The sequence below is a fragment of the Branchiostoma lanceolatum genome, chromosome 13, assembly GCF_035083965.1.
Source record: "Branchiostoma lanceolatum isolate klBraLanc5 chromosome 13, klBraLanc5.hap2, whole genome shotgun sequence".
Lineage (NCBI taxonomy): Eukaryota > Metazoa > Chordata > Leptocardii > Amphioxiformes > Branchiostomatidae > Branchiostoma > Branchiostoma lanceolatum.
The window spans coordinates 7,715,788-7,735,213 of NC_089734.1; the positions used below are offsets into that span (position 1 = coordinate 7,715,788).

General features: G+C 41.9%; 2 protein-coding genes across 2 annotated transcripts; both read right to left on the bottom strand.

Moving 5' to 3' along the window:
- Positions 1 to 26: 26 nt before the first annotated feature.
- LOC136447215 (solute carrier organic anion transporter family member 4C1-like) lies at positions 27 to 8,707 on the bottom strand. Its single transcript, XM_066445930.1, has 11 exons — positions 8,681 to 8,707; positions 7,791 to 7,887; positions 6,060 to 6,269; positions 3,984 to 4,262; positions 3,481 to 3,579; positions 3,071 to 3,173; positions 2,502 to 2,623; positions 1,813 to 2,040; positions 877 to 1,072; positions 189 to 354; positions 27 to 35 (listed from the first exon to the last, which is right to left on the bottom strand). Exons 1-11 carry the CDS (start codon positions 8,705 to 8,707, stop codon positions 27 to 29), a joined length of 1,536 nt encoding a protein of 511 aa, XP_066302027.1.
- A 279-nt stretch (positions 8,708 to 8,986) lies between these two features.
- Positions 8,987 to 19,086, bottom strand: LOC136447216 (solute carrier organic anion transporter family member 4A1-like). The gene is made up of 13 exons (XM_066445931.1): positions 19,051 to 19,086; positions 17,328 to 17,436; positions 16,687 to 16,884; positions 15,316 to 15,594; positions 14,616 to 14,714; positions 14,237 to 14,339; positions 13,875 to 13,996; positions 13,070 to 13,324; positions 12,300 to 12,495; positions 11,817 to 11,976; positions 10,840 to 11,027; positions 10,323 to 10,387; positions 8,987 to 9,813 (listed from the first exon to the last, which is right to left on the bottom strand). The coding sequence occupies exons 1-13, from the start codon at positions 19,084 to 19,086 to the stop codon at positions 9,563 to 9,565; spliced, it is 2,061 nt and encodes a 686-aa protein (XP_066302028.1). The 3' UTR covers positions 8,987 to 9,562.
- Positions 19,087 to 19,426: the final 340 nt, after the last annotated feature.

Below are 19,426 nucleotides of genomic sequence, written 5' to 3' on the forward strand. Positions count from 1 at the left end.
AACGATAGATAATAGTTAGCCTTGTATCATTCTACCTGAAGAAGAGAAGAAGATAATGAACCGTTCTTCATTGTCAAGACAGGAATCACTGATAGCTTGTTCACTGTATTTGGCAGTCCATTTAGATGCCATTCCTTTCATTATTCAAATAAACACTTAAACATTATACAACAACATCCAAGACTTACGTCACTGCCTCCTGTGGGCTCTGCCTGGCATCCTGCATAGCACGGGGAGAAGAACTCCACCCCGTCTGTCCCACAGACAGGCTCGTAGGCGAGCGGGCAGTTGCAGTTCTTCATGCAGTCGCCAGCCATGGCTGCTGCACCGTACACTGGCGTCCGGGGAGCTGGTCTGCAAAATCACAAAAATACTTTTAAAGTTCGCGGGATTTAATTTCGCGGTAAGGAGAAATTGGGGTGTTCGCGGTGGTTTTAACTCCGCGGTTGAAACAAGAAAGTAGGCTCTCATAAGACAGAAGAAGCATTTTCGCGGTGGCTTTAAGTTGGCGGTGGAGAGGTAATCGCGAAAACCTCGAACATTAAACCACCCGCGAAAATATCAACACACATGTATAAAGTAGTTGTTGAATCATTACCATCAAAGTTGGTACTGTCTGATTTGTCGTACGATTTATCTATCGTATGACTTCCAGCGAAGCTAGCACAGATCCGACCACCGACAAGAATTAGGCAATCATATGTGTCAGAAGAAGACTGAGGCATGTTAGACAATAAGAGTCAACGCAAAACCTTGCATAATGCATGTAGGATACGCTTCTCAATCGCGGTACTATACTACCGGCTCCGCTCCTGAGGCATCGCCAAAAAGTGTACTATTGCACGAATGAACTAAATAGTAAATCTGGCAACATACCCAGATCCATAGGCAGTGGTGACGCCTGTCATGGTGATGTTATCACAGCGCAGTAAGAAGGCGAAGGAGATGACGAACAAGGAGCTGCTCAGGACGATGGCCATCTTTAAGGCGCCCGCGATGCCCAACTTGAACCTCTTCATGACGTAGCCCCCCAGCAGACTCCCAAGGACTCCACCAGGGATGAAGATCATTCCTTCAGAACATAAACATTACACCCATCAAACTGGAGCAATAGTCGACAAAGTGATATATAGCTTCTTAAACAAGTTTTAACTGTAATTTCCAACACAAGAACTGGACTTACCCAAATTTTCGACCGTCCAATTCTTGTGTTGGAAAGTACAGTTAAAACTTGTTTAAGAATGATTTCTACCAACACAGATGAACTTTCAAGCTAAGATATATAACTTCCATTAACATTAATCCACCGGGTTACATAAATCCGCCACATGAAAACAATGGCTTTGAGAGATCTCTAGTGCAGCATCCCTCAAGGTATGCACAGTTTAGATACACAGAAGTGTATTATACTGGGGGACGTTGGGTTGGAGACCTGCTTGGACGTGTCTTTTTAGGGTGGCGGAATTATCTACCCTGGTGGAATTATGTTAGTAGATGTTACACTTCGTAGTATATAAATTTACTAACTGTATATGTATTACTCAAACGCATGATAATATGACTCAATTCCCAACTCCTTGTTATCAGTTTTTAACTATGCATGACGAAAAAGTTTTAAAAATGACACTTTGAAACACTACTTATGACCAGGTAAGACAATATCTGTTGTCTAAGAAGAACTATTATGAAACTGGCGTTATGTGAGGATGATAAAAGTTATCTTAAAGTCTGTCCATGTAAAACAACTATATATCATTGTATATGTGACGTGTTCTTTTCAGGATTCAGATCCTAAACAAACATGCCGCTTACCTATGAGCACTGATGACCATCCGGCTGACAGGGCGAACTGACTCTCCATGTACTTGACTCCAAACGTCCCCATCCCTCCCCCTATGTAGCTCATGCCAATGGAGGAGAACATCAGACCAATCAGCGTCCCGTTCCCAACAAGCGATCGGACTTCGCGGAACAACTTAACCCAGGGTTTCTGCGTTTTCTTCTCCGGGACCACTTCCTGGTACATAGATACTGCCTTGCCTGGGAAATATTTGTGATGAGAAATACAAAATGTTCGACGATATTGAAGGGAAATAAGAGAGGCTGTCCAGTTGAACACCATACAGAAAACAGACATTTCATAACTGTACCAAACATTTGCAGCACTACAGTGCTAAACTTTTTATCTCCATGAAAAATTGAGATATTGTTTTGGGTGTGTCTGTGTGTCTGTCTGTTTGTTTGTCTGTCTGTTTGTGTTTCCGGACTACTGTAGTCAGCATAACTCAAGAACCTCTTGATAGATTACGATGATATTTGGTATATGGGCAGGTGTTATGAAGCCGAAATTCAAGGTCGATTTTGGGCCCCCTGGTATGTGACCTTGGTACTGCAGCAGAAATTCCATTTTTGTACCTCTTGTCATACTTGCAAAAATGCCTCCGTCCTGGAGGCGTCGCCAAAAACATGGTTTGTATGTGTGCTATCTATGATAACGTTACCTGGCAGTTCTGAAGGTATGCCAGCCAGCCAAGGGGACACCAGCAGTGGCAGCAGGGCGAACGGGGGGATGGCGAGCCACCAGGCCCCCAGCCACCGCGCGTCGGAGGGGCCGCCGGAGGGGCTGGGAGGAAAGTGACCAGGCAAATATTTTCCACCAAAAAAATCATATTTCAAAGACTCATAATCCTTTACAAAAATTGGAATACTGAAGTTAAACTGACATTTTTAAATCCTTGGTTTATTTTATATTTAATTTGAAAATATTGATGTTTAATTGATTGCCCCACCCTTTTTTATAATTGTATCAAAGGGCGTGGTCCATGTGGGGGTCAAAAGGTCAAGGGCAGACATCTAGGACAAAGATACCTCTCGGCAACAGTTGTCATATCAAAATATATTCCACAGAAGCCCTCCTTTTCAAAAACCATAAGGAAAATGCGCTATCTCAGATGGTACCGATCTATGAAAATTTGAGGTCTGGTCCATGACCTAAAAATGATATAAATCCTCTGCGTTGTAAGACACATTTAAAAACATGACAAGTCAGAAAAAGACGTTTCCCACTTACGGAACTGCTCCTGGTTTGTTGAAGTCGATGTAGATGTTCAGCATCTGACCGTTCAGCATGTAGCCAATGGCAGGTCCGATGCCAGCTAATGCCCCGAAGAGTCCTGTGAGTGGATAACAAAAGATTTTACAAGAGTACAAATCTAATTTCCTTACGCAAGAGTCTAACTGTGAGGGTGTGCGTCTTTCTTATGCTTTTCTTAAGATTCGTGAAATCTATATTTTTGGAAACATTTGAGATGAAAATCACGTGTGTTTATATTTCGAAAGACAGAAACCAAGAAGGGTGGAGAAAACTGGTTGCCATATCTTCTGTGGTTCCCTCAACGGTCAAATAGTTGGACTAAGGGATACATGATATGAGATTAGAGGAGAAAAAACCAAAGGCGGAATAGCTAGAGTATACCGTACCTAGGTAGAACCCTCCGGCGTTTGGTGGAGCTGTGCTCTCGATCAGATCCGAGCCAAAAGTGTACAGAGGAATCGAGGAAGTGCCGAAAAGAACCTGAGCTGTAAACAAGCAACAAAATGTAGTCAAAATCATGTTGGAAAAAACGTTCAAGTTGAATGTCATACAGCCAACAGACTTTCACAACTGTATCAAACATTTGTAGCACTACAATGCTGTTCTTTTTACTTGTAAGAAAAATTACTTCGCCCGTGGGGCGTCGCCAAAAACAGCATGACCAGACCTGCAATAAACATAAACATGAACATATACGTGGACAGTCCATTCTCTCAGTCAACATTTAGACGTAGAAATGCCTCCGCTCCTGAGGGGCGTCGTTAAAAAAAACATGAACATACCTGCGATGAACATGAACATATACGTGGACAGTCCATTCTCTCCGTCAACATTTAGACGTAGAAATGCCTCCGCTCCAGAGGCGTCGCTAAAAAAAACATGAACATACCTGCGATGAACATGAACATATAGGTGGACAGTCCTCTCTCTCCGCTGTCGCACTCAGACGCCGCCCCGCCCGCCTGGGGATCACAGGTTTTCTCCACCAGGGCCCCGTAGTTGTACAGCCCGACCAGGAATTGAGGCAGGATCCAGATGATGGCCCCGGTGGTCAGGAGGAGGGCTCCCGCCGATAAAGACTTGATCTTCGCCTTCCTGGACCGGACCAGGTACGTGATGAGGAAGAATATGCAGCCGGTGACAATGTCGTTACTTGTCACGATAAGTCCTGTGTAGAGAGCAACATATGTGCAATATGAAACATCAATATTAGGTAAGCAAGTTAAAAGAAACAGAACCTATCAAGGTCACACACCAGGGGGAGCAAAATTGACCTTGACCTTTGTCATCCCAACAGCTAGCCACATACAAATATCATTACAATCCATCCAGAGGTTCTAGCTTTATTCTGCCCACAAATATCTGGAAACGCAGGCAGACACACACTCAGACACAGACACACATGTCTAAACAGACCCGAAACAATACCATCATTTTTCATGGAGGTAACCAGACGAAAACGCCCACAGGGACGATATCTAAACTATTTTACTGGTCGTTCGGAGCTTGAGAACCTGTCAGTATCGGTGGCTAGTTGATGTATGATTATCCGAAAGTCTTTCGCCAAATCATCATCTGTAAGTGTAACGTTACAGTACTGGTGGCTTAACACAATACTTGACGATAATTCAGCATCATCGCCACCATGATACCAATGGTTTGCGGTAACTTAATCTAGCATTTTATTAACTAGTTAATGAATCGATTATTACCTTCGTCGACGAATGGTTTCGTCGAGAAGGTTATTCGATGATGCTTGTCTGTGTGTCTGTTAGTGAACAGAATAAGTCGAGAACGCCTGGATGGTTTGTTGTCGTAGTTGGTGTGTCGGTGTGTATGTGGGAAATCTCAAGATGATTAGATTTTGGGCGAAGTGTTTTGCATAATTAACGAGAAAAGTGTAAAAATGTGTTATATTGTATGCTGAAGTATGTGTACGTGTTGGCTATGTTATTCCAAGGCGTCATGGATAGGGGTAAGGGTCCTGAGGGGTCATGTTGGGGGCAGGAAACGTCAGTTACACAAATTGGCTGTCAGCCAGCTGTAGGCATTGGTAAGGTAGTCTCCAAGCAGACCTATGGGTTGGCTATAGCAGGGGCAGGTTTTGCTTCAGACTTTGAAAGGGAATTACTCAAGAAGGGCTTGGTGGATGGTCATAAATTTTTGTAAGTACATACCTTGAGTGCTGATGTACATGATTAGATACTTATTATGCAAATCAGTATCTAATTTGCATGATTAATGAGGAAAGTTTATACATCCATCAATTTCCATGATAGGACTCTCAAACATGTGACATATGTAACTGAGGAAGAGAGAAATATTAATAGATATCAGCTTTGCAAATGAGAACCTCATTGACATAATTCATGAGAAAAACTATAACTCGAGATGGTCTTGATGGATGGTCATGATTTTTGGTATGTAGATAGCTTACGTGATGCTTTGTATGATTGGATGATAATTATGCAAATCAAATTCTAACTCGCATGATTAATGAGGCAATTTTAAAAATCTGCTGTGTTCCATGATATGACTATTCAAATATGTGACATTTGTAACTAAGGAAGAGAGGAATGTTGATAGATAGGAAATATGCAAATGTGGGCCTAATTAGCATAATTAATGAGAAACTACTATAATTCCATACTAGTAAATGACGGCAATTTCATACTTGTGGCATTAGGAAGTTGTGTGAATGTGAACACCATGGAATCAAATTATGCATATGCTAATAAGGAGGGAGCTTATTTGCATAATTGATGATAAATGTTAGCATAACCTTCTTTGTTAAGCTCATAGTCATAACAAGGAGGTTTGGACAACTTATGTTATTTGGGTGAAGAGGGTCAACTGGTATGATTGATGATTGATGAAAAACACTCCTAATACGTCAGTCATAAAGGTCAAAATCATTTGACGAAGGTATGAGGTCGTAGAACTCTTGTTTATATGTTTAACTCACCCAGCTGTGAGCTGCTGAGACGGTAGCGCCTCTCTATTGTAGAGAGACTGGTTGAGATGAGACCCCCCACGATGAGTCCCTGGGCGATGACGTAGAACGACAGTAGGAACAGCAGGCCCTTGACCCCCCTCAGACACTGCAGTACCTTCGGTCGGAATGTTCCCCATCCATACTTCGTCAGGTGGCTGTCTTCATTAGACAGGGTACTTTCTGAAACAGGTAACGTAAACGTTAAGTATGTGTCCGAGGTATTGTTTTCTCAATGACCCGTCAAGAAATAACAATCAAAGTTTAATTGCAAGTTTGTACCCAAAAGCTAATTGCAAGTACAGTACATGGTTAAAATGTAAGTAAGCAGTCATCATTAAATCATTAAATGAGGTGAAGCATGATGTTTCTTCAAGTAGCTAGTGGTAGTGCAATGCGGCTTCGCTACGGCTCGCGTTTTTGACCAATACCGGGTCACCCCTTCTCTTCTCGATGAGTGTGTTGGGCTCTTTTACACGCAGAGGTTTGACGCTTGATCATGAGGCCCGAAGCTCCCTCATACAAGGACACGGAGCCGCCGGCTTTACGTCACCATTCGAAATGACGAATGCAATCCCTTACAACATGTCTGAGCTGTGGTCGACCAAAGGATCGAACTCAGGCCCCAGGATCCACGGAATTTGATCCAGATGGCAGAGCAGCGGGGTTGCGTTACCGCTTGCGCCCCGGGAACATGCATACATTTGACAATGGACAGTGATTGGCGTTGCTGTTGAAACAAGAGACTTCTCAAGTACAAAAAAAGCGGTCGAATACAGACTAAGGACGAAGCATGACGCTTTTTCGTTAGCTACACTATCAGTGCAATGCGGCTTCGCTAACCCTTACTCTTCTCGATACGTGCAGAGGGTTGACGCCCAAATTCTAGTACTGTAATTCTTTGTTTGTCAACTGTAACTTAAATCTAGCTGATTAGTCACTAGTCAACAGCTAAAATTTCATCATCGCAAATATTTGATCACTAATATTTGAGACTGTAATGTTTGTTCTTTGTAAGTATTGGCTATACCCAAATAAGTTGGGTTTGACCTATCATTTGGAGGCAGAGGAAGACGAAAAGTTCTACTTTTTCTATAATTTGTGGGTTCTGTGATTTTAAGAGAAGAGTGTCTTTCTGTTCCTTCATGAATAACAACAGTAACAGATGAGTATGGCAGCAGGCGCTAGGAAAATAATTTTTCGAGGTGTTGTTTATCTAATGTTTGGGAGTACACTGTCAGATTCCCCAGAAAATGGAACAAGAAATTGAGTAACTGAGACTAAAGGGAAAATCGTGACAATTACAAACAGAAAACTCTTGACAAGATTTATCAAAGGTAAGAATTATCCTTGAAATGGTTCATGACATTTGACCTAAAAGAATACGTCACTTGGGGGGGGGGGGCTATAGACATAGTGGGTTATGAACAGGATATCAAGTGATAATAATAACTTTATTGCAGAACAATTGTACAAGGTACAAAGTATGGCATCCACTGGTACATAGATACAGTTCTTTTAGGCTAATCAATCTATCTAATACGATATGCTGTAGTAGTATGGGATGACAATGGGATTTTACTATCAAAAATAACTTGCAAAGACTGTGGGCATTGAGTAAACCGTAGACGTAATACTGCCCCATGTTATCAGTGTACAGGGGGAGTTTGTTATGAGAAGTCCGGTAAGTACTAACGATAATACCTGTGGACAGCAGTCTGCGCACATGACTGTGGTTGATGACGGAGTCTCCGATGTCCCCCTCCTTGGTCATCGTTTCAAGTTGTTGCTCTTGGTCTTCCTATGGATACAATAAAAGACAGATTTACCTTTGAGCTCGCATTATCTCATTTGGCGTCTCCGTTTGATCACCAAACTAAAAGGGTGATTGAGTGATCCCACGCAGATCAGGGCTGTCATTCATTCGGGGTGTCAATTGACTATTCTCCAAGCAGAGGTTTCGGTCGAGTAGGGTAGGAGTGCCCGTGATTTTTAACGTCTCTCTCCCTTCACCTCTGCGATAGAACGGAGAAGGGAGAGAGACGTTAAAAATCCCGGACACTCCTACCCTACTCGACCGAAACCTCTACTTGGAGAATAGTCAATTGCCACTGAGCGCCCGTGTTAACTTCTGATTTTATTGTGTGTGTGTGTGGGGGGGGGGGGGGGCGGGGGGGTCGTAATCCTAGAATTTTGTGAGCAAACTGCAAACAATTTTATTAGATGCGCAAGGTCTTTGATAGCATCATCATTGTGACAGAACGTGTATACGGTCTTTGCACAGATGTTTACAATGAACTGGCATTCTTCTTGACCGTTATATTTACTTGATTAGTAAAGTCAGTTTTCAATGTATGTACAATTAGCTAATTGCAACTTACATACACCATTTGCCCCCCACACACACACATGCATACACATTAACACACAATCACTCACTCACACACACACACACACACACATACACACACACGAGAACACACGCACATACATACATACACACACACACACACACATATACGCGATCAGGACTATGCACACGCGCGCGTGCCCACACACACAGAAGGCTTTTGTACAAAAGTCACAAACCCTACCTCTCGTTTCAGCCGTTCTTCTGACATCTTTGTGCTTGAAGTTTTGTCCACCTGCTCACGTTGACGAGTCAATTTGACACTTGGCGGTAGTGTAATGTCTCAACAAACGATAGCTCAAATAAAGACGGACAGTTCGGATGCCACAACATATGCTATGCAGCCCAGATATGAAATTGCTTGTCCCACTATGACAACTGATGACATAGTATACATTCTCACGACCCTTAAGATGGGCCTATCAGTGTTCTCTTGTGTAACGCTCAATAGAAATAATAAACGCAGGAACAAACGAAATGCAGAGTAGTATTAAATTTCCATGTTCATTGTTCGTATTCGATTCCCATTTCGTGAACACTCCCTTTACGTCAAACTTTCATTTAAAAAGAAATATCCAATTATGGCAGTTATAAAACTGTGCTTAACGTACACATCGGCACATGTGTCAGCATAACAATGTTCTAGATCCATGAGAGATTAAATTACACCAAAATATTCGCACAGATGAGAGACATGACGTTTACATGCCACTAGTATAAACGTGAACAAGTGGATAGTGTAGTACCATAATCGATTGCAATTTTTATAATTCATCATCATTTTTTAATTGCCCTCTGATCATGAACACTAGATGAAATGTATTAGATGAAAAGTACCATTGACGATTATACGCTTTACCTTAGAGGCCCATAACTATGAATGATAATGCATGATAAAAAACATTCTTTTTAAACATTTCATTGCCTTTCTCAATTCAAACACCCGATGCAAAAGACCTTAGTGTGTTTGGTCCACTCGTGAACTGCTTTGGTAAAAGTCATTCTTGTGTTGGCAATTACAGTTCAACTTTGATCCAGAATGTCTGGTATAATCAATGGACGAGAGCTACATTTCTTTTTCATTTTCTTCCATGTCAACTTCGTATGCTACTGCTTTCTTGCGCTTCCAGAAGAACAAGGCAAGACAGACGCAGGGGAAGGACCAGCAGGCCAGAGCCGCCATGAGGATGGCCAGGTAGGTGCTGAGAAGGCCGTTGTCATAGACAAGACACGCCCCTCTTTGGTTACAGTTCTCATCCCACAGTAGACATGCCTGGTCCAGCAGAGCTCCAAACACAAGCGGAGCCGGAACAGAACCTGGATTAAAACATATATGTTACATCTACTAACATAATTCCACCAGGGTACAAAATTCCACCACCCTGAAATGATACGTCCAAATAGATCTCCAACCTAACGTCTCCCAGTATAATGCACTGTGTATACCTGGGGGTGCTGCACTAGAGATCTCCCAAACCCACTGTTTTTCAAAGTGGTGGATCTACATGGCGGATTGATATTAATGGAGGTTATGTCAATTTGAAATATTTTTGAAACGATATGTCAAACAAATAAACTGTTACAGGACATTATATAAGACGTGACCAAGCAATATACATATCTCTCATTTTACGTTTTTGATTTTTAGAAATCATTTTCGTCAGGATACTTGTAATACTTGGAATCTATCTCAAAGTATATGCTATTTATGGTATATCAATAATATAAATGTAGACCATTGCAGGGTAACAACAAAAATACAGATAAAGCCTGACTCTTATTCATTGTTCATTTGTTCACGATGATGAAATTGAGAGGACACCTACCGAGAAACGTTCGAACGACAGATTCGATGCCGAGAGCAAATGATCGCTGACTCTGCTGAACGCAGCTGGGGAATGATAGAAGCAGACAGAACATCAGTATTTGCCCGCAACGGAAAATTGTACTCAAATGATATATCACACTAATGGGAACACATTCTGAACTATACAATGACACGTATAAAGTGTACAGGCCTTTTTGAGGCCGTAGGGGCAGTTAGTTGCTATCCACTGTGTCTAGGGCGCGGAATTGGAAAGCAGAGCTCACCCCTCTCCTTCCGCCGCCTTCGACCTCCCCAACCGAAGTCAGGTACCCATTTTTACACCTGGGTGGTGGAGCGAGGACCGTTTCCCAACGTAACATGACAGGATTTGAACGTAGGATCTCTGGGCCGAACACCTTAACCATTACGCCACACGGCCCCTCAAAACAGCTTTTATGGCTCAAGATAAATTTGACACCCCCCTTTGCCATATCACAAATCGTATTGGTCGTCAGCTTAAGTAGCGAATGCTTCACCTCAAGACAATGACCGTTCTTGGAGCGTTTGCCAGGCCGAGACCGAAAGAGAACAGGAAAAGGAGAGTCATCGCCAGCGGAAGCAGGGTGCAGCCATTGGAGCAGTGTCCTGACGTCACAGAGAACGTAAAGCCATCCGCAGCACCCATTGGTAGATCACCAGCATAGCAGGAGCAAGATGTGAACTGCTGCGTGTTGAATGAATGAAAATGTTTATTGTGCAGTTTTACCCAACTGAGTTAAGTAAAATCTACAAACATAATTCCAACAGGATACATGATTCCGCCACCCTGAAAAGACACGTCCAAACATACTTAAGGTGCTGCACTAGAGATCCCTCAAACCCACTGGTTTTTAAAGAGGCGGATTTATGTAACCCGGTGGATTGATGTTAACGGAGGTTACAGGTCACAACAAAGACATGTTAACAAACATACACATGTTGATACGAGTGTCGTAGATTGACATACATGTTCGAGCTTCTTATTGGTAATGGTAATGGGGAAAATGTATTAGGTTTAGCTATAGTCGGATTATCACAACGCATGAACCCATATTTATCTTTTGAGATTTAACATGATACAATGGACATTTGAAAAATAGAAAGATAAAATGTGGAGATAAAATGTTTTGAAAATTCAATGATCATACGAAATACAACACAGCCGAAACTAAGTGCGGAAAGCATGAATAGTGCAGCAAGCAATAATCTTTAACGCATAGATGTCACAACAATAAACAATACAGACTACTGTATCATGATGGGGTTGAGCTTTCTATGGGACGGGGATCGGTACCGTCTTCCGACGAACTTTGACCCAGTGCTGACGTCACATGTGCGGAAAAATAACGTGTCCACAGCACTTGAGTCGGATAGACCGAGACATTCGGTCGAAATCTCTGTCGAGTCAAATTCTTGGAGTTGGAGAATAGTTGTTTTTTTTCATCATGTCTAAGTAATGTTAACACAGACTGACCTGTTCCTGCGAGACGTTCCAACATCCCGCGAGACATGGCGAGAAGTACTCCACGCCGTTTTCTCCACACACAGGGTTGTAGGTGGGCGGACAGGGGCAGGCCTGGTTACAGGGGGACACTAACTCATCTGTACCGACAACGGGCGTCCGGGGCATCGACCTGACACAAAGTACACAAAGTGCCCCAATTAACGTCATGCTTAATTCTTTGTAGATTCGTCCCATTCATGATTGCCCTACAGTACGTCAGTTCTCAATTCCTATGTGTAGATATGTATGCACAGCTCTCAAGTTTCTGATGGTCGATCGCTATAACTTTTTGTTTGTCTTATATTTTGCATGTGTAAAGGCCGGTTCATCAAGAAGACTCTTATTCCAGAGTGTTGAACATAATTTGGTATACTATGATTAAGTATATAAACGAGAGCAATACTAAAATCCCTATATACGTCCACACAGACATGTAAAAAAAAATTCCCTTACCCGTTTCCATAAGGAACTGTTACCCCTGCCATGATGGTATTTGGACAGCGAACTAGGAACCCCAGCGGAATTATGAACATACAGGCGACTGCAATCGATGAAATCTTCAGCGCTCCGGTTACTCCCATCTTGTACTTCTTCATCACGATTCCTCCAATGACTGAGCCAAGGATGCCAGCAGGAATGATGGTCAAACCTGAATGATATTCAATAGAATTAGGCTCGCTTCTGGATCTTCGCCAAAAAACACACAAACATAGACGACAAACGCAAAGATAGCCATTAATTACTTACAATATTTGAATACTAGTTTACTAGATCTAGAAGGGGGACTCAACCCCGGAATCGTGTGTTATTTTCTAAAAGACCACATTTTCATGAATGCAAAATAAATCAATTTTGTAAAATTTTATCACAGATTTGTGACAAATGAACCATTTATAATCTTGTAACTGGGTAGTTCCCCCCATACAGACCCACATTATCTGCAGAACCAAAACCACATCCCTCTGCTGTTGAGTCACCCTTAAACAATTCTTTATATATATACAAACAAATGCATACATATGTAATATGTAATTTTTACTTACTATTAATACTAAGTTAAAAGACACCAAGACCAGCGTTTGATATTGAGAATATTGTATGCGATAAATCTCAAAATTCTCGGGAATTAGATAAACGGAAACGCTATCGCACTCAAAATCTTGATGTTGATTGATAAACAAAGAAAACATTAAGAGAACAGTGGGATGAATATTACGCCTTACCTGCGGCGACTGAAGCCGCGCCCGCCGACATGGCGAACTGGTTTTCAATGTACTTGATGCCAAAGGTGTTGAGGCCAGTATAGCACATGTTTGTACCGATACCAACTAGCACCATGAACACAAACGTCAGGTTGGTGACTAGAGACCAGATCTGCTTGAAGAAGTCCACTACTCGTAGCAGTCCTTTGACCTCGTTGCTCTCTTCTTTTTCCGGTACACTTTTGACGTCGCCCTGGTCTATGACTTTTTTCTGGGCTGTATGTGCAGGAAAGAGAGGTTTCAAGAAATACTAGTTTTACGTTCTCTATTTTCAGATAGCATTGCTCCGTGTGATTCTAGAAAGGAATGTACATGCATTGCGAATCTTTACCTTCGCCAAGAAGGTTATATTTTCAGTAGCGGTTGTATGCATGCGTGTAGAAGACCAACATAACTCGAGAAGGCCTGAATGTATTGTCTTGATATTTGGTCTGTGGGTAGGTCTTGATGAGACCTGGAAATAATTAGATTTTGGGCCCCTTAGCAGCATTTTAAGGTACATCAGTGGAAATTCCTGTTTTGATATCTCGTGTTCTAGACATGCTATGGTTGTGACTGTTGAGTGGTACTAAATAGTGCTTTGAAAGGAGATTAAGTGTAGATTTTGACCCCCTAGTGGCTTTTTTTGGAACTGTAGGAGCAGGTTTCATTTCATAATGAATGTAATTGCTATCTGGAAATTGTTATGTAAAGCCATCTCAGTCAAAATCTAGTTTGATTTGATTTCAATCTATTCTGTCAACCACTGCGCGTCTAAGTCTATTACCTGGTATTTTTCCAGGCAGTCCAAGTATCCACGGAGCGGTCAAGATCGCCACTGCAGCAAGGGGAGGGAACCCCAGCCACCAGGCACCCAGCCTACGGGCATCCCCCAATCCGCCGGATGGGCTATGGGGAAACAAACGAGTACATGTAATACTACATGGTGGCGACAGGTGGCAATGTAATCTTGTTTGTTTGCATTGCATACCCAGTAAACCGCCTCATGGCGTAACACACCAGCTTTGTACAAACTGCATGTCTTGACGAAACGACCTGTAACATATGGCTAGCCTTATGATAGATTATATGCTTTAAATTCTTATGACACATGTGACCCAACAGCAAGTAGATATAGTACATTCTTACGGAATATTCCCGGGTTTGTTGAAGTCGATGTAGATGTTCAGAAGCTGTCCGTTGAGGATGAACCCTATTGCTCCCGCACCTCCCCTGACGGCGCTCAGAATACCTGCAATAAAAATGTCAGATAAAAAGAAAGCGTTTCAGTATTGTATTCTCCAAGCAGATGTTCCGGTTGGGGACTAATAGTGGCCACGATTTCTTACGGCTGGCTGTAGAGAATCAGCCGTAAGAAATCACGGCCACTACTAGCCCCCAGCCGGAACATCTGCTTGGAGAATAACAGTACCAGACCATTATCACAATCTAAAGACATTTACATCGGTAGGTTAAGGTCAAAGTGCATTTGTTCGTATGTATTTTCAAAGTTGGAGGGAGAACTTACCAAGATAGAATCCGCCGGAGCCCTGCGGTGCTGTGCTCTCGAGAACATCCGTTCCGAATACGCCAATGGCCATAGATCCGAGTGCGTTCACGCCTTGTGCTGGGAAAGTAAATATACAAATGAAGGTGCTTAATAAAACATATCGGTCACGTATAGTCAAGCTGCATGATTTATGTCTGGTGATATCACTTCAACAGGAATGACAAAACCAGTTCCCATTGTCGCACATTTTTACAAATTGTTTTGACTCCGCCCTTGAGGCTTCTCCAAAAAGAATGGCAAAGTACGCTCCTGCAGTTCAAAAAAAGCTGCTAGGGTGCCCAAACCTTACGCTACTTCTTCACTTCTGCAGATACACTCAAAATACACCCTAGCACATCCGGAACACGAGATATCTAAATGGACGTCCTACAAGAGTACCATTGAAAGTCGCCAGGGGGCCCATAATCTAATCATTTTTTCACTTTCTCAGTGACCTACAAACATATAGAAAATCATAAAAATCACTTTGCAACTTCTCGAGTTACGCTGTCCACAAACACACATAAACACACACGCACGCACACAAACACACACACACACACACACACACACACACACACACACACACACACACACACACACACACACACACAAACCAACATATATTTTCCTTCTTTGTGAAGGTAATCACCCCACAAGAATATTATGTCCGACTTACCAAAAAGAAAGATATACAGAAACTCTGAGAGACCCCGTTCTTCTTCCACACAGGTGGTGAAAGTGCTGTTAGATGAGGGGTCACAGGTCACGCTCACCTCGTCGCCATAGTTGTACAGCCCTACGATGAAATGAGGGAGGCTGTACAAGAACAGCCCGATCCCCATCAAGAAGGTTCCTGTTGCTATACTTATTATCTTCCCACGCCTGGACTTGATGACGTAGGTGACCAGAAGGGCGGCTATGGCATACGTCACGTCGTAGACTGTTGAAATGAGACCTGGAGAGAAACAGTTCATCATTATCTTCGCCGAGTACTATTATAGTACTCGGGGAAGATTATGTTTTTGGTTGAGCCAGCTGTTAGGTGGGTCTGTATGTATGTCAAGAGCATAACTCAAGAAACCTTTGATGAATCTTTATGATTTTTGGTAGGTATGTAGTGGTTGTACAAAGGATGGTTAAGTTCGAAAATGGTTCACCTTGCGTTTTTCACCAGTACTGCAGCGGACTTTTAATTTTTGTGTGTTTGTATGTAGGCAAAAAAGTGACGGAAACGTTGATGGATCTTCATGATTTTTTATGAATAGTTTCATCAGGTTGGTAACTCACTGAATAAAACGACTATTGGTACAAAACCAAGTGATTTATTCAACCGACGTTTCGGTAGCCGTCTGTCACATTCTGAGGGCAATTCTGACTGGTCCCTTAACATTTGCACTGCAGCTATAGGTGTCACTGCTTACAGATTCCGCGGTTCCAAAAATACTCAACTTTTGGGACCACATCTGTAAGCAGCGACACCTATAGCTGCAGTGCAACGTGAACCCGTCATAACTGCCCTGAGGCCGGATACAGACGGTCATCGAAACTTCGGTTGAATAAATTCTTGATTGTGTATAAAGAGTATCTTTATTCAGTTGAGCATTATCGTTGTGTATGGATCATTGTCATGTCAATAGACAGGGCATCATAGCTCCGCTATCCCATTTTACATGTTTATCAATGAAATCCATAGATAAAGATCTTACTTTGTGTGTTTTGTTGCCCTTTAGATCATACTTTTACACCTTGCATCATATTCAAATTATTAAGTCGATGGGAAAACAAAAATTCAATTTTGATCGCTGTTTTTTTTCTTCTAGTGTATGGGTAACTTGTAAAGGTGCGTATGCACCTGTTTTGCCCTCCCTTTCACGTTGTGATAAACTCAAATAAACAAATAAACAAACAAATTGCGCGTCGTTGCAAGTATTACTCTTCGAGTTCTCCTTGAGAAGTACGCAACGTTATACATGTAGAAGAAGGCGAAATACACGGTGTCCCCAGTTGTTGACCTTTGAAAAACATGTATGTGGAATGTCGACCTTACCTGATTGTGAGCTTGGAAGTTGATATCGTTTCTCGATAGTAGAGATGCTTGATCCAACCAAACCACTTACTGCCATGCTTTGTACCACGGCGCTAACGGCCAACAGGGTCAACATGCCCTGCACTGTGCCGAGGAACCGCAAGGGGTCAGGTCGGAACCTCCCGCATCCGAACCTCTCCCTGTAGATAGAAGTTTCGTCTGAAGGAGCAAAAAGATACAAATGATGCATGAATTGAATCATTCACTACAATAAGTTAGTAACAAACAATCTATTCTACAATAATCTGTAAGCAGAGAATCCGTAAGCAGCGACACCTATAGCTGCAGTTCTACATGTGTAAGTGAACCATTCAGAATTCCTCTTAGGAAGGTGACAGACGGTCACCGAAACGTCTGTGTGAATAAAACACTTGACTGTGCACAAAGAACTCTTTTAGTCAGTGACTTACCAACCTGATGAAACTATTAACGGATGTTCTATCATGATACTACGAATAGCATATGCAGTCGGTACAATCTCGCTGAACACTTGAATAAACACTTAATCAAAGTTGGAAAGTAACAGTATCAAGTGTCAATAGTGCTAGCTATAGTGTTCACGAATACTAACACTTCTATACTCTTTAACAAACCGGTCATACCTCCGCTAGAGAAAGTGTCGTTCTTTTCCCCACCGATAGCCGATTTGCTGGATCCATTTTTCTGGACATTTTCAGTCCGCTGGCTGCCATCTCCAAATTCATTGTCCTCCTGGTATGACAGGTTGAAATAAGAATTGTCTAATGAATATTCACTCTGAATTTAGATTGCCGTGGCAGCTATTATATGTATACGGTTGCATGAAGAACAGAGAATACATTATGTTACAAATGCAAACCCTACGTTTCTGTGGAATCATTTTAACTGAGACAGAAGCAAACGGAATCGTAAACACCGAAAAAGGTGGGAGGTCAAGGGTCATACAGGCTATAACAATACTTCTAAACAATCTGTAGAGAGTTTCCGAAGGAATCTTATTCAAAATTGGCGGAAAATCGATAAATGCTGTACGTGGAAAGTTCTTGATCGGCTACAAAATCACAACTTTTAGGTCAATCGAAAAATTCATTGCTGTAGTTCTGTCCTCCATCCATTCACTGTCCCTTTCCTCACCCCACACATCAAACAAGACCGGCAAACAGACCAGCAGAGATAAGAAGCCTGGTACATCTAGTTTAGGAGTCATCGAGTGATTTTTTCTTTCTTTTGCCTCCAAGCGAACTCTCTAGCATCTTACAGCGTTTTTTTATAAAAGAGTTTTTCCAAAAAGAGTTGTGAAATTAGAAAAAAAAAGCAAAACTTTTTAGGACCATAGATCTATTCATAAGCAGATCACCACTTAGTAGTTTACATTCTGTCAACAACAGTTTGCAAAGCGTAATTTCAATTCCGTAAGTTATGTGAAACTTATTTGTGCACAATATTTGACTAAAAAAGTATAACGTTATAAAAGTAAGAAAAAAACTGCAATTCCACAAAGTCAAAGCCGGTGTTTTCCGTGATGTTCTGATTATGCAAGGTCCTCAGCAACACTTAAACGACTACTCCGTCCTATCTAACATGGATTAGCAAGGTTGATTTGGCGTCACATTTGCCCGTTATAAGATTCCTTTCAAGATTCACTAAAGAACTTATGACCCAATGCGACGTCATAAGATCACATGACCACTCCTCCAAACAGATAACTCTGTGTAGCCGATTTAGTAAGATGTTGACTTTTGGTAAACAACAACTTTTGCGCTACCAATAGTACCATCACTTTTGCAGGACTCACGGAATAGAGAAGATTCAAATTATGCACATCGCACTTCTTCATCTTTATACACAGATTTTGGAAATGTCGACCGTCTCTGATCTAAAATGCACCATATTGACTGAACACCCTGTTATCACTAGTGACCTAGTTTATATTTACCACTTAGCGATACGCCTGTAACATTTATAGCAATCATAAAGGTCAGCAGGTAGAGAAGTTGACACTTCTGTACATGACGATTTAGACAATTGCACGCCAGGCATTTTAAAAAGGCACTGTAAAATTGGTGATACGTTTTGTTTACTTCGGTGAGAAAATGAGAGAGGCAAACTTTTCTTTATTTACCAGTTAATTACATGTATTTGTCTTGCGTAAACTGAGTTACGTTAGAGCAAACTGTGCGAGAGGCCCCCAAAACGTTTTCAACTTAGAAAATTAATAGCTGCCCAAGGATAGATGTACCTCCTTAACTTTGAATTTATATTCTACACGTTGAAAACACTCCAAACAACCAAAAACACTTAGATAAGAGATAGAGAGTTGTTAGTATTCAGAGATTTCAGACGTACCTTTAGCTCAATATCATTGAATCCTGCGTTGTCCATAGCGTTCTGCTGCTCTATTCTCAGATTACTTTTTGTTGAACTATCTGTTGGCGACGTACTTCCATCAACCCGACGGTTAAAACTGAACACCTGTTTAACCAGTGTCAGTCCGAGACTAAGTTTATAGTTTTAATGAGTAGCTTATCAAATAGTCAAACGACAAAGAGACCAAAGACCACGCCTTAGACTACCATAGTCCAGACACAGGTGACCCCGTTACGTATGTTTTATCTATTTGCTGACCACTAACTGACCTAAACCCGTCATCTTTAACAAAACAACGCATATCAATCAATGGCTTTGACATCTCGTCTAGTCACTGACGGAAGATAGTGGATGC